Consider the following 15489-nt stretch of genomic DNA (forward strand, 5'->3'; position numbering starts at 1 on the left):
ATTGAAGTCGGGGTCAGGCGACTCTGGCCACAGCCGTTAATGTTCCCGGTCTACCGCTCAGCCGAGATTGAGGTTTCCCCGATAGGCGAATTATTGATGCAAAAAATGTCACATCGATCAGAATCCAGTGCAGTGGGTCCCATGATGCCCATACACATACAAGAGAATCTTCCTTCTCCCCAGTACCACATAGCTATGGAGAAAGAGAGATGATTATCCCCCGGAACCCAAAATCAAGCGACAAGCGCGGCACAGTATGGAGTCGGATGTCCGCCTGTTTCCACCGACTTGGTTCTGATGGGGCTGATGGGGCCGAATCGACGTGGAAGTAAAGAGGGAAGGAAGCTATTGAAACTCTTCTGACGGGGAACGGAGATCTGTATGATCGTCCTATCAAAGGTACCTCGTACTTACATCGTACACACCGTACTTCCGTCTCAGTAATTTATGCTTGTACTTTGTACCATTAGTGCCGGTTTCATGATTGAGACCTTCGAGGCTTCGAGAAGACTCGGACCCAGCTGAGCTTGTCACAAATTCACCGACACTCCCGAGCCCCATCTATTGGCCGTTTGGCGTCGATCGGCGACAGGGGATAGAAAAGCACAATGCCCCTCCTTCCTTCCCCCTATCAACCACCCTAGGACATTTCAGCCATTGTGGCAACGTCGGGGGGTGGATAATGAACCGCAATCCCGCAGGCACTTCCGATCGGGCTGAACCGTTGTGCTTCTACGGAGCTTTGACTCTCTCTATAATATACTTACTCCAATCTTAGTCGAAGGTCAAGATACAGATGCATACGCCAGTACATAGTAGTCCCGACACAAGGAGACACTGCAGTAGAACCAAGGGGCCGAGTCGAAGTGGGGCGATCCTACGAGCTGTAACCATGGAAGCGATATGCCCTAGTTGCATTCTTGATGTACGACAGAAAAAAGCTGTTTGGAGCCACGCGAGCGAGCGAGGAGAGGGGCCAAAAGCCGGTGAGGCGAGGTCACCAGAAGGGAGAGAAAAACAAAAAAAAATTAGCCTAGAAATGAAAACAACGTCATACCTCGAGGTACAGCGGCTTGAGCCTCTCAGGGGTGCGCCTGGTAGGACATGCCAACGGGAAAAATAAAGAAACGGTGAGAGAGTTGTAAATGGAACCAACTACCAAGGCATGGGACAGGGGACTCCTGCAACCTGTAGAGTCCCCTTCGCAAGGTTGTTCGGAAATACCCCGATGCACACTTCGATAGTGTTGCAAGCAGTCCTCGAGCAAACATCTTGACCAGAACACAAATCACGTAGGCAAAAGAGCGGCTGATGTGAAAGCCAAGCTTCGAAGTCTGACAAGAGCGTTTGACAAATCCTTCTATGCATGAAATACGTCTATCGCACTGCATGCATTCTGCCGAGGGCGATTGGCTCCAAGAGAGGGCAGTCCAAGCGCTTGGACGATGGCAAGCGTTGAAACGTCGAATGCGATGCGCGAGTATTCGCAACCCAAGGAGCCAGGAGACAGCCTCCAGGAGCCCGACGTGCTTGACGCGGATGTAGCGGTGACAGCCAGTTCATCGATCCAACAAGCCCGTCATCTTTTGATATGCATCACGCGACTCAGTACGTTGCCGTAGTTCCGTCAGACAGTCGTGTCTACCTTGATATCCATTCGGACTGTTCGGAAAGAAGGGATTGCGACCCAACAGGTGGAAAATCAACTCCATCAAAGCACACTTCGTTTCATACATATTCCGCTTTCGATCGCGACGCCGATCATGTGAGTACATAGACTTTCATAATTCTACCTGCAGCCAACCGAATCATCCATGTCTGGCGGGGGAAGAACATAATCCCTGCTCATGTTCTTCCGATTATCGCCAGTTTGGAAAAGAGAGGGGGAAGAGAGGGGGAGGAAAATGAAGATGAATCGTTGTCCGCCGGTCTGCATCAATTCAACCGGGTCTGATAGCATCAACATCAAGCGGTGTGTCTCTTGGCTGCATTCCTCAGGTGCCGCAGAAGATTGCTTTGACGTCTCTTAGATCCTGACCTTCTGTGGTTCGTCCCTGGCATCATCGAGGTAGATACTCGGTGAACTGCAAGCCCTACATGGGCATTGTTCGCACGGCTGTCCCGCCATTTGCTTCTGCACCGCCGGTAAGCTGTCCGACCTTGGATCGAGGATTTTCGACGTTCATTGCGATTTGAACCGGCCTTGCGCATGTAGGCCGCATTGATATTCAAACGTCCGCGATTATTTTAGCCCAAGAGGAGCTTTCCAAAAGACGGTGAGCCGTGTCATGAGTCAACCAAGACATCTAGTCTGAGGTTTACGATTTACATTGACGCCGATTTATCCGTGATGCTCTTGACAACACCCTAGATAAAACATGCCAGATCTGCCGCAGTCTCGCCGAGCCGTGTCCGTGTCACAGCATATGGCGGGATATAGTTTCAGATTAGGGGTGCCGCTACGTACTAATCCGATCTCTATTCCCCAGTCCATCTGCCAGCAAAGATCACATTCCTTCTTTTTGTCCTTGTTCTTTACCTTCATTCCAGTGTGAGCAAGTTATTGCATCACGAAATACTACAGCTCAACACGCCTCTGATCGAGACCAATAGCAAGGGCCGGGTATGGCTTCCACAAAACAATCGTCTTGGCCTCGTTCACACCGCGTGTCCACAATGGCTGGATCGTACATTCCCGCCACAGTGACTGACCGGCCGCCAGCATACCGAACTATGTCCGATTGTGGACGATTCAGCCCCACAGATCAAGCCCACAGATCAAGCTACCACGAAGCTCTCTTCCTCGGCAAGACATCTACGGCACTAATATGCAGTTCGTAGGTTACGTAGATCAATCTACGATGTATCGCGAGTTATTCTTGTGGTGGCTGACGCTAACAAAAAGAAATCCCAACCGAAGGGGTCCACGATCCACATAGGACAGCAGCTGTCGCACCGTATTGTCGGGTTCTGACAGACGCAGCCTCGCAGGATCCCGAGGCTGAAAGCGTGGGGCCGTCTGTCTCTCAAAAGCCAAAAGCCCGCAAATTAGTATCCAGTCGGTAAGTGGAAAAGACTTCCCGACATATAGGAATGCTCCCTTTGGACCTGTCTGCTTTCCGAATCGCCAATTGGGGGGCGTCTTGGGCAAAATTGCCGGGGGCGGGGAGGGGCTGGAAATGCGCAGGCTTGGTGCGACCGCCCTTGTGTGACGGGAAAAGATCACTGTGATGTATCAACTTTTTACCTTGTATTCGTTGTTCGCCACCATGGATGTAGGATTCCGTCACTTCAACTTCTAGATCATTATCATCGATGACATCAAGTTCAAGGATAGAAAGGGGAACCCTCCACAAAATGGGGTGAAAAACAAGGGTCCAGACAAACATAACGCCTCCTCGAAGGAGTTCGCGTTGTATATCGTACGTACATCCATTCGAGGTGCGTTATAGTACAAAATACAGATTGCAGATCGTTCAAATTCAATTGTTTCAGGCTTGTCCAGATCGCGATCTACTCAATCTCGAATCGGACAGATGCAAGTTGATGCCGAATCCGAGTCGTGTTCTTTGCGGGTTCAATACCAGAGTTCCGCAGGTCGTGCTTTCGACGTGTACTTTTGAGAGGACCCGATCGATCGGAGGTTCAAAGTTAATTGCTCGCTGTCAAGCTTCAATACGATTTACTCCTCGCTTCGCTTCCGATCTGAATCTTGCGCTAAAAGCGTTTGGGACGATGGAAGTATGGTGCCTGTGGACGTTCTTCCTTGGGGCATCGCTGATCCCTATTAGGATATCCATCTCGGACTTTTACCACCTCAATTGTAGACAGTATGACCTTGACAGTCACAGGGCTCTAGAATGCATACTACAAGATACGTTGTATATCTATGAAGTTGAAGTACTCCGTAGTATAGCTAGACTCTCTCGGATTGTTTTGGACTAGTCGTCGGTGTCACTATATACGGGGTGTTGTGATTTGAAATATCGATTCAACCTAGACTCTAGTTCTGAATTAGTACTCGGATGATAGAAAGCGAAAATTCAGGTACTTTTCAAGACACATGTACGCAGTACTTTGTAAACTCGGCAAATAGTCTCCGCGGCAGAGTCTCCATGCATGATGCATACAAGATCCGAACCGAACTGTCCTTCCAGCCCTTGCATCTCTGATCTCAGCTCTTCTTTTTAGGTCTCCTTAGTGCGTACCAAGTAAAGACGAAATCAGGCACTGGTACGGCTTCCGAGCGGGATCTCCCCGGTCCAATCAACTCTCCAAGGCGCCTCTTACATTGCCAGTCCCCGCCAGCAAAACCACGGAACCACAGATCCAGTTCCACGGTACCCAGTCAAGAATAATATGGAGTACATTAGTGTCAAAAGGATGTACCACCTAGCCCTGTAGTGGACGCCATTCCCAGATCTTTTTGTCATCTCTATTTCCGTAGCCAACAGGAACCGATCGCCCTCTTCCGCGCCAGTGGCAACGGAAGGCAGGGATCCGGTGCCGCGGTGACGGGTAGAAAACAAAAGTTCCGCGAGTGGACACCCAATTACAGTACGGATCTTGACTTTGCAAGGATTTATTCACACTATTGATTCTCCTCGCGGTCATGTGAACGCCCCTTCTCTTTGTTTCCGAGGCTTCTTTGTTTTTCTTTTTTGGTTTTTGCTTTTACTGTCGGGGTTTTTCTTTTTTTGCTTTTTTGGCCTTTTGAGTTCCCCCGCAGGCCGCAAGGTGTCGGATCTGAGCCTTGTGGACTTTTGCTCTCTCAGCGAGACCTGTGCAATGTACTCGTACTATTGCCATCGTACTTTGTTGCCTTGCTTCATCGATTCTGGACTCTTTGGGCCTGATCGATCGAGATTGATTTCCCCTGCAGCGGTCTAGACACCTGATTGTGTTGGGTTATTGCAGTCACGTGTGTTACGGTGGCTGATCTGTGGCGGTGGTACTAAGGACTACACAGTATGAGGGAATCTATCAAGATGCCCAGGCTCCTCGAGATCATTTGACAAAGGGTTTGTCTATTATTCAGAGGATACGATGTCCGAAGCATAATACATTGCCCCAAAAATTCTCTTTAGCCAAGTTGTCTAGACCCTGTCTGATACTGTGTATGAGGAAAACAACCTTCTATTGTAGTCAAGAGTTAACTGTGTCTTGACTCAAGACACCTGTGTACTTGTGTCACCACTCGGCACTCATGCTTGTTCAAGGCCTACCTCGACATTCCAACTTATCACATCGAGAGCAAACAACAATCTCTCCTTTCAAGCATACTACTAGTTCTCGAATAATCGATGCTATCTACGTGAACAACGTATGGCAATCTATCTACCGAAAGTCAATTCCACCGAGATCTGAGATCCCCCAATACGAGCTCGACCCCGACGCCTCGTAGCAGATTGGAAATATGCATGAACACCTCCGCTTTCTGTCAAACTCTCCGGAATCATGAACGATGGAACCCCTCCAAAAAGTACCCCCACCGATCATTTCTAGATAAAGTCCAGACATGAAACCGCATGGATTTTCAGATACTCCAAGCCAAAAGTACAACCCATCTTCACACATCCCCGTGGTACGGTTGTACTTTTGCTTGCCGCCCTGTGACAAGCCAGGATGTGATCGCCATCTCTGACATGGATGTACGTACGCCCTAAAGGTGACAGCAGACTGCCGACTTCTGCGTATGATGGACCTGACGGCTAAGCCAGGGGCCAATCAGCGCGGATGACAGCCAGTTCTATGATACATCCGCAGTACAGGTTGTTTAGTGCTACACACTAAGTAGGTTCGTAGTAGTACATATCGTCGGTAAGGTTTGATTAAAGCTGTTCCACAGACTTGGTTCTGATTCCAAATATCGAATTCCAAATAATTGATCATCTATGTATTCCATTCTGTTGCAGGAAGGTTGCTGTTGCTGTTGCCGTTGCCATTGCTTGTTGTCGCGGGTGGCCTATTGTGTACCGTACTTATGCGGCCTGATACCTTCAAGTACGAGATTTCTTGACTAGATAGTCTAGAGTTACACATTCTTGGGAGCATGCAGGTCCGTCGATAATGAAAAGAAACAGCAAAACGAACTGTAGTTTACTAGAGGCAAATAAGATACACCCAGTGGGGCACTTTAGATACCTTATCACCATGTGATCTTATCGGCAGCTGGAGAAATCGGCTGAAGTCATAATTCAGTCCGAGAAGTTAGTAAAAACCAGTATCTGCTTTGTACGAAATCCCAGTCTTGATCACACCAATTCAACAGCCGAAACTATATGCCCTACAGCATGAGCGAGAGGTAGCCGTCAACCACACACCATGGCGCATCCAAGAGCCCATCTCCTCCCCATACGAACACTCTTTTCAAGACCACCACGTTGCAACCGAGTCTTTCTACACAATACCCCGAGACCATGCATATTACAAGTTCGGCTCCAGAGCACCATTCCCGAGCCGACGGTTCCAGCCCAGCCCAGCACCGGTGCCGTAACTGACGAGGTATCACCCGACCTGTCGCATCTGGACCCCCCTCCAGAGGAATATTCGCGTTTCATTTTCCAAGACAAATGTCGGGTTAAAATGCACGCTGGTGCTGGCGGACACGGCTGCGTTTCTTACCTGCGCGAGAAATACGTCGAAGAGGGACCCCCGAACGGCGGCGACGGCGGCAGCGGAGGTGGTATCTACATTCAAACTGTCGAGGGCTTGAACAGTCTTCACAAGCTTGCCCGCAGAGGCATTATCAGAGCGAGCAGAGGCAGGAACGGACAGGGTAAAAGCAAGGGCGGCAAACGAGGCGATGATGTCCTCATTCAGGTCCCCGTTGGCACCGTGGTCCGTGAGGTGAGCCGTTATGATCCCGTTGAGGAGGCATGGGCTCGCATCAGGGAGGCGGAAGAGGCGGCTTATATCGCCAAGAACGAGAAGAAGGTTTTGGAAACCCTGATGAACTCGACCCGGAAGGCGAGGGCGAAGGCGAAGGATTTGAAGGATTCGAAGAAGTAGAAGACGAGTTCAACCCCATTCAGCACGACCGCTGGGTGCTACACCCATCTTCGAAACCATCTGATTTCCTGATGGTGCAGTTTCCAAAAGCATACCCGCGACGACAGAATATAGCTGCCATGGAGCCCAAGGCACCGATCTGGCTGGACCTCTCTAAGCCGATGGACAAGCCCATGCTTCTGGCTGCTGGTGGTGCCGGTGGACTGGGAAATCCGCATTTTTCCACTCGCAACATGGGACGACCAAAGTTTGCATCCAAAGGTGAAGGCGGCATGATGCTGGAGCTTGATTTCGAGCTCAAGCTCCTTGCGGACGTTGGGCTAGTTGGAAAACCAAACGCCGGCAAGAGCACGCTTCTCCGCTCGTTGACCAACAGTCGGACCCGCATTGGAAATTGGGAGTTCACCACGCTTTCCCCCAGCATTGGCACTGTTATCACCGATGATATGAAGGGCCGTCCGCTTGTCGAGTCGAAGGCTCGCCGCACGCACTTTACTATTGCAGACATTCCGGGTCTAGTCGAAGGTGCTCATCTCGACCGAGGACTTGGTCTTGGGTTCCTTCGCCACATCGACCGAGCTGGAATCTTGGCTTTCGTGGTTGATATCAGTCATGACGACCCTGTACAGGAGCTTCAGAAATTATGGCTGGAACTTGGGGAGTACGAGCGAATGCGCGATTCACCTGACCCTGTGGAGGAGGAGATCGTTGATTGGAATCCATTCGACGAAACTTCGAAGGGCATGCGACAAGAGGATCGGTTTGCCCCTATCACGAATACGAATCCCGATGGTTCACTGCCTCCTCTAGCGATGACACCTCTCCACCTGAAGCCCTGGTTCGTCGTGGCCTCCAAGGCAGACCTGGAGAACACACAAGAGAAATTCCGAGCCCTGCAGGATTACCTGACTGGCGTTCAGAATGGCTCGATTGAGCATCCATCTGGGCATGCAAAGGGCTGGAAGGAGAAGGTGTGTGTCGTCCCAGTCAGTGCCAAACGGGGTGAAGGTGTGTCTCGAATCCCTAAACTGGTCATGGAGCTCCTCGAATGAGGCATCGGGCCCTATTATGAACCAAGTGTACTATATAATAAACAAATAAACAATGTATCAATATGTGAAGCTAAATGCCTGACATTCGTCACGGGATTGTAGGTTTGCTTGAAGTTAGTCTCTTGTAAACGTTCCGGTAGAGTAGTCACGATCGTCCTTCCTAGGTTTGAATATATCTCCTCGTCACGCGACATAATCCACTGGACCATCCGTAAAAATGCTCTTAGTATAACCGACACTTTGACCCTCTCACTCCTTCATCCTCCCTAGGTCCTTCATCACTAGGTTTGCAGCCATGGGCCTCTCATCGGTGCTCTGTGACGCGTTGTCCGTTATCGCGGAACCGAGCTCCAACGATCCCATTCTTCAGTATGAAGACCCTCAGCTTCAAAACCTCCAACATCTCATCTTCAACGAGTACGAGAAAGCACTCGAGCTTGCCAATTCAAAATTACACGTGTTCCCATTCCACAATGTGCATCCCTGCTGGCATCGTCTCTACACCGACGCGTCTATCGTCAAGGCGTGCGTCATTATCATCACCAAATGCGGCCTGACCTCCGAACAAACCTTCGAATCCCAACTCGACATCGCACAGTTCATACGCGACATAAAGAATGCACCAACCGAGACAAAGATCTCCCCAGATGCACCATGGCTTTCAGATGTCGTGGAGATTCTCGACAAGCTCTTGATCATGACTGGCGCCCCTCTCCGCGAGAAGCTTGTTGAATCCTTGCTTTCCACGCTCCAGACCGCCGCAGGATCAGAGAATGAGCAGGACAGCGATAGCAGCGTCGAAGGTCGTGCATCCAAGCGTAGGAAATTCTCGCCTCCTCTCTTTCCTCCCGATGCGATCCCTAATCCCGACCTGGAACGACCGATCCCGCGTTTGTCGGCGCCGTCGTTTGATTCCATCGAAGACCACATTGCAAACGTACGCACTCCACTGGTGATTACGGATGCCATAAGCCATTGGCCGGCCACTTCGACGCGTCCATGGGCTTCGCGGGACTACTGGTGGAAGCGCACATTCGGGGGTCGCAGATTGGTTCCCATCGAGCTGGGAAGATCATATACCGACGAGGATTGGGGCCAGAAGATTATTCCATTCAAAGACTTCGTGGACAGGCATCTGTGGCAGGGTAAGCTAGCCCCGACTGGCATGCCAACGAAACAAGCGCAGGCCAACGACCTCGACGGGGAGACAGCATACTTGGCGCAACACAATCTGCTCGCGCAAATACCCGCCTTGCGCAATGATATCAGTGTACCGGACTACTGCTATATTACTCCTCCTGGTCCGGAGCCGGGAACCCCAGTCTATGAGAAGAAAAAGCAAGAACGTGAAGCGAAAAACCAAGCCCGAGCACAGACTGAACACCCACACCCTAAAGTGGACACGCCAAACGAATATGACACGGCTGACGATGGTTCGGACGTGGGAATGCCCAGTGACCCTATTATCAACACATGGATCGGGCCTGCCGGGACCATCTCCCTCTTCATCATGATCCTTATCACAACATCCTCGCGCAGGTCGTGGGCACCAAATACATCCGTCTCTATTCGCCGCGCACGCCTGCTTCTCAAATTCACCCACGCGGTCATGAATGGGTCACGTCGATTGACGAGACGGCAGAGCCAGACCCCGTGACCGGGGTTCAGCCACCGATTCGCAGAGAGATCGACATGTCTAATACCTCCAAGGTGGACCTTGCTGCTATCGAAATGTCCCCCATTGAGTATGATCAGTGGGAAGAGATGTGGCCTGGTTTTCAGGACGCTGATTATGTAGAGACAGTTCTCCGTGAGGGTGAGTGTCTCTATATTCCCATTGGGTGGTGGCACTACGTGCGTGGACTGAGAGCTGGAATCAGCGTGAGCTTCTGGTGGGAATGAAATGGGTTTGCGGATGGATATGATATCTCGGAAGTAGAATTAACCTCTCCATGTGCCAGATGAATCCATATCTATATGAAAATGACATTGATACCCACCATTTTGCATGATATCCATTTAATCCATCTTCATCTTCTACGTATAGCACATTTAGGACCACCAACGGGGTTAACATTAGAGCTAACTCCAGGCTTCCACCAACTCACAGAGCGTCTCCTCCCCACCCACATTACCAGGGAAGACAACAAAAGGCACACCTCGATGCCGACTCGTCTCCTCATTGCACCTCCAAAGAGGCACACCCGGAGCCGCCTGGCCAACGACAGTAGCACGCTTGATATTCAAGCCCTTAGTCGCAGCATCCGACGAAGTAATCCCACCCTTCTCAGTAAAACATAGTTAGCTCCAACACATCCCTCCACCAAATCCCAAGAGAATCAAACAACCATACCTTAGCAATAATAAACCTCGGCCGCACCTCAATCCCTCTTAAAACACCAACCAACGCCTCAGCAACCAGCGTGCCAATCTCCAGTGACGCCAACTCATCATCACCAGTAACAAGCCTCCGACTCGTCATAACAAGCGTATCCATCCCATCCCGCAACGAAGCTTCCGTCTCCAGTACAACACGCCGCACAGCCAACGCCGCACTCTCCGGCGACGCAATAAGCTCCTCGACTTTCATCTCCATGACAGCTAGCTTGCCCGTTGCACAGCGCCGGTCCGTCAGCACCTTCAGCTGTGCTGTGGTCTTGGGCACGTACGAGCCGGCTATAATCAGTCCGCCGGTTGTACGGGGTGAGGGGAGGAGCAGCTCTGCTGCTGAAATGGGTGGTTTAGAGCGGATGCCGAGTCGTGTTGAGACGAAGGCTGCGCCGGTGCGGTAGAGGAAGTGTTTTCCTTTTGATTCGGCTGGAGTAAACATGAGTCAACATGTAAATGTGTTGGGGTCAAACGCAGAAAAGAAGGAACCTATAGAGCAAGAAAGCAAAGCAAATCACATACCAAGTAACAACCCAGCAACGAATACATCCATATCCGACTCCGCCGCCGCATTAACAATAATCACGCCCCCAACGGGGACAGCAAGCAATTTCTCACAAACAGCCTCTGGCCCTCCGATGCGAATCTCCTCTATCGTTACAGAACAAACCTGCCCCTCCGTAAACCTCCCAGAGCCAGCTTTCTCAGCCACATAATCCCTCAAATTCGAACTCTTATATCCGAATGTAGCATCCTTCGCGAACTGCGTCATGCCAGCAGGCACAAGCCTCTCGCCCTCGACAACGTAATGCACATCATCGATCGTGAACCTTCCACCCTGAAAGAAGAACGGAGCGAGAATGACTCCATCGGCTGGCCCGAAGACTGACTGTGCGACGTCTGGTTCCAGCGGGAAGTGGCCGCGGAGAGTGCTGTCGCCGCGGAGGACGATGTCGACTTTTTGGTTTGTTATTTTCGCTGCTTGGGCCACGTTTGTGCAGATTTCGTGGATGAGGGCTGATGCTTGGGTTGGTGGGAGGGCGCGGGAGTTGGTTAGGATGAAGAATCCGGGGGTTTGAGATCGGAATTCGACTGTTAGGGTTGGGATGTCCCAGACTGTTAGGACGGAGATGTTGTGGCAGGTTTGTGTTCCTGTTGGGTCGTCGTCGAGGACTACCAGGCGGTTTATCGGGGTTGTTGTCAGGATTTGGGTTATTTGGTCTTGGACATTGGTGGGATACTCGGCGGGGAGATTGGTGAGGGTGTCTGTGAGTGGGAGGATGGGGTATTCGGTTTGAGACATGGTGTAGCGAGATAGGTCTCCTGTTCTTGTTCAATGGGTTAATGGTGTCTTGGTTGGATTTAGAAGACAATCAATAAACGAGGAATATGCGGGGATATGCGGGGAGGTCGGAGGTCTCGGAGAGAAGGCCGAAAATGCATAGATTCGATGCAACTATGGAGTTATCACTAGATAGCATTAGACATGTCTCCCAGATGTAGATAGAAACACCATAAACGCCGGAGACAGATGCAAAGAAGGGCAATGCTTGCAAGAAGTATGAATTCATGCAACAGGTCATTATGCAGCCGGTTTCAAAGTCCATCCTCCCAGATATCCCAGAGCCATCCCATGCTTTAAAAGAACAGCGAATGTCAAAGTCGTAGACTGCGTGAATTGTTCGTAGTTATCCCACCACACTGCGGAAACTCAATGCTTCGAGGAATCCGCCGAGATCATCCTTCTGGACCTCGACAACACAGTGTTCGAAGCTGTCGATGCGGACACGCGCGTTCGTCTCCTGGACCACCTCTTGGAAAGCAATCCCAAATCGGTTGCGGAGGAGATGCTTCTTCCCGTGGTCTTCCTCGTCCTCGGACTCCGATTCCGATGAGGACTCGGATTCTTCAGAATCTTCATCCTCGGCGCCAGTTCCATCTTCACGCTCGGCACGCTCCGCTGCCCGCTTCGATCGGCGCTCTGACTTCTCTTTCTGTTTCTTCTCCTTGGCTTCTTTCTTCTTCTTGCGTTCGTCTTGACGCTTGTGCATGGCGGCAAAGTCAATAACACCACCGCCACCACCGGTGCCGACGACAACGTAAAGATCGCGATCTTCATCCAGACCAGCAAGGACAAGAGGAGTACCAGCTGCACGCTTGCGGCCGATCTTGACTGAGTCGCCTCGTTCTTTTTCTTGGACTCGAATGGCCTCCGCGATCCACAGGGCCAATTTTGTCAAGGCCCCAGGGTTTGTGAAGAGCTTCACGTCGGGTCCATCTTTCACCACGGCAATCCGGAACGCCCTGAGGTGACGGATTTGATGTTTTGAGAGCAGGGAGGTACCGGTGCGAAGGATGGCACGGTGTAGATGTTGGGCTAGAGGGAGCGACTCTAGGAGGAGCGTGGGTGATTCAGATGTTAATGAGAGGGCGTCGTATGCACTCCAGAACCGGGGTAGTAAACTAGCCAAGTCGGATTCGCCCGGGACACCGCCGCTTTCTGCATCATTGGGCTGCCGCGGCAAGCGTTTAGCGTCCCAAGCAGTTGAAGTCTCGTGAGGCCCAACTTCCAGCATTGCACCCACAATGACACCCACATCCGTGGCAGAGAGACAGGCCTTCCAGCCCCAGAAACGTACGAATCCCCAGCCCTCGCGGGCACTAGCACTCGCAGCTCCTTCTGCGGGCACAAGTCCGTCCAGGCCATACACTGGAGCAAACTGGAGTAGACGGCTGCGTAGAGCACGCTTCAATTCCATGTCCATGTGTGTATAGTATTGGTGGCACTGGGTCAGACTGATACCCATCTTGGCCAAGAACTTATGCAGTCGTTTGCGACCGTTCTCAGTCCAGACATGCAGCCTTGGGGCGAGGTAAGGACTGTGGAGCATACTCTCGTATAGCGACCAATGCCGCACAAGGAGAAATCGAGGTTCAGGAGAAATGCGAATGGACGTATCGGTTGGCGACCTCGCAGTTGTCGGAATCACACCGTTTAGTTCTCCTCGATAGTCCCGATTTTCTTCGTTAGGATCAGGCGGGTTTAAACGATGCACTTCATCACGGAGTATTTGGCGGATGTGTTCTCCACGTTGGCCACCCCAGCCTGCTGAGCCTCCAGATTCTGATGTGTTCGAAATTCCCACTCCAGTCATTGTCCGGCCGCTGAGTTCCAAGCTAGAGACACCGACAATAGCAAGCCACAACAGATCGTTATCATCACGACCGAGCTCAGATGCCAGGGAGTAGATCAGGGACGAAATTGGTTCGGAGTACGACGTTCCAGACGAGTAGTATGCTTGCAATACGGAGTCGTGTTTTCGCTTAAGTTTGAGTAGACGTTTCTTTAATGCTCGCGCCGAGGGTTGCTTGGTCTCCGCCGGTGATGGGGAATCGGTTGTCGGTGTCACAGATCGCGACGAGTTGGAAGAATCGAGTCCAGTCTTCTTGCGGCGCGTTGGGGTCGAGGCAATGGAAGAGCCCTATACCATACATTAGTGCCATGCTCCGGTGCTGCAGAATACCGGGACTTACTGAATTGCTTCTCCGCCGTTGATGCGGCGGCTCATCGCCTTCTGAATCCTCGTCATCTTCGCGACCTGACCACGACTTGCGCTTTTTCGACCTTGGTTGAATCTCATCGTCCGATTCATCTGCACTCTCGTCATCGTCTTCATCATCCACCTCTGGCATTTCCAGCAGTGCGTAATATGCTTCTCGTTCGTTCCGAAGTTCCTCCTCAATGTCTCCGTCGTCATACACGACAATGCCGCCATTCTTCGACGTGTAAGCGGAAGTAATGCACCCTTTGTCCACTCCACGCGTCCGTTGTCGCGCATTAGGATCAATTTCGGCCATGGCCTGACCCATCCCCACTTGTCCTCCGAAGACGTTACTCAGGTTCCACGGCCGTCGCGCGTCGAATACCCAGATCTCCACGCCTCCCATATCCTCCACCTCGTCCTCCGGATTGCTCAACGCCAGGATCTCGCCAAGATCAACCAAGCCTCCCACACCGAGACAGACCACAACACCTCCACTGCCGCCATTTGTGGTCTGCATCGGGCGGATCAGTTCCTCCCCCGCACGCGTCAAATCGCCATATCCTGCAACCGGCTGGATCTTATGAGGGATGTAGTCGCGTTTTAACAACGCCGTAAGAATTCGACAGGCACATAGCGCGTCTGGCTCTAATGCCACGAGGATTAGGACGGGTGGAGAGAGTGGATGGTGAGATCGGAGGAGTTGTAGATAGAGGTGTGAGATGAGCTGCCGAGGGAGATACATGGCCAGCTTTGAAATTTCAGATGCTCATGCGACAGCTCATGAAGAAAAAAAGCCTGTAAGAATAAGAGCAAGAAGGCGAGTTGGTGCAGTGGTTATCGGGGGGAAGCCCTTGCAGCAAGACTCTCATAGCGTCGGGGAAGTGGACAAGCGCGACGCGTCGAAGGCACGTGCCGAGTTCCATACCACTTCATCACCTTGACAAAGACCAAGTATTTACTCCACTTCGGAATTATTCTCCATGTTCTTTGTCTAACTCCTTAGCTCCTGTATTAGCCTGAGGGTATTTGGCCTGCTAATTGGTGACTTATATCTGATTGCTCGAGTTCCCAGGTTTCAAAGTGCTCAACGCGAAATTACCCCATCTATACTTCAGCTGGAGATTGGTGAAAAAGTGCGCCAAAGCAATTGTGTTTCATGGACACAGTCTATCGCAAGCAAATCAAGCTTCTGCACGTTGTTAGCTGGCAAAGGACCGTTGGCGGTATACTTGATGTTCTGAACTGCACGTAAACCCTTACGACATGAGGTTGCCTTTCCTACCTATTACAATGAATCGGTTGTACACAGTAGTTCTCGGGGAGCTAACTATATACTCGTTTGCACGTATATCGTCAGTGCTGAACTTCAGTAGGCTGATTCCATTATACGTCTTGAAAGCATGAACCCGAAAAAGTAAGAAGTGTCAGACCAGAGGATCTAGCCTGGAGGATATCATTCAGAATCAACAATTACAAAGATAACGCCTTGCGCC

The 15489-nt window shown here is 51.2% G+C and overlaps 5 protein-coding genes across 5 annotated transcripts; 3 read left to right on the forward strand and 2 right to left on the reverse strand.

Moving 5' to 3' along the window:
* Positions 1-6324: 6324 nt before the first annotated feature.
* Positions 6325-8063, forward strand: N7515_007409 (GTP-binding protein Obg; the record flags this gene model as incomplete). The annotated part of the gene is made up of 2 exons (XM_056668153.1): positions 6325-6844; positions 6874-8063. The coding sequence occupies 2 exons, from the start codon at positions 6325-6327 to the stop codon at positions 8061-8063; spliced, it is 1710 nt and encodes a 569-aa protein (XP_056521749.1).
* A 295-nt stretch (positions 8064-8358) lies between these two features.
* On the forward strand, positions 8359-9720 carry N7515_007410 (putative JmjC domain protein; the record flags this gene model as incomplete). The annotated part of the gene is made up of 1 exon (XM_056668154.1): positions 8359-9720. The coding sequence occupies one exon, from the start codon at positions 8359-8361 to the stop codon at positions 9718-9720; it is 1362 nt and encodes a 453-aa protein (XP_056521750.1).
* Positions 9721-9755: 35 nt separating this feature from the next.
* On the forward strand, positions 9756-9965 carry N7515_007411 (uncharacterized protein; the record flags this gene model as incomplete). The annotated part of the gene is made up of 1 exon (XM_056668155.1): positions 9756-9965. One exon carries the CDS (start codon positions 9756-9758, stop codon positions 9963-9965), a length of 210 nt encoding a protein of 69 aa, XP_056521751.1.
* Positions 9966-10145: 180 nt separating this feature from the next.
* N7515_007412 (uncharacterized protein) lies at positions 10146-11754 on the reverse strand (the record flags this gene model as incomplete). The annotated part of the gene is made up of 3 exons (XM_056668156.1): positions 10146-10349; positions 10417-10880; positions 10974-11754. The coding sequence occupies 3 exons, from the start codon at positions 11752-11754 to the stop codon at positions 10146-10148; spliced, it is 1449 nt and encodes a 482-aa protein (XP_056521752.1).
* A 385-nt stretch (positions 11755-12139) lies between these two features.
* N7515_007413 (cell division control 45 family protein) lies at positions 12140-14738 on the reverse strand (the record flags this gene model as incomplete). The annotated part of the gene is made up of 2 exons (XM_056668157.1): positions 12140-13933; positions 13986-14738. The coding sequence occupies 2 exons, from the start codon at positions 14736-14738 to the stop codon at positions 12140-12142; spliced, it is 2547 nt and encodes an 848-aa protein (XP_056521753.1).
* Between the last annotated feature and the right edge of the window lie 751 nt (positions 14739-15489).

Source organism: Penicillium bovifimosum (assembly GCF_028826915.1).
Source record: "Penicillium bovifimosum strain IBT 22155 chromosome Unknown utg000005l_segment0_segment0, whole genome shotgun sequence".
Taxonomy (NCBI): domain Eukaryota; kingdom Fungi; phylum Ascomycota; class Eurotiomycetes; order Eurotiales; family Aspergillaceae; genus Penicillium; species Penicillium bovifimosum.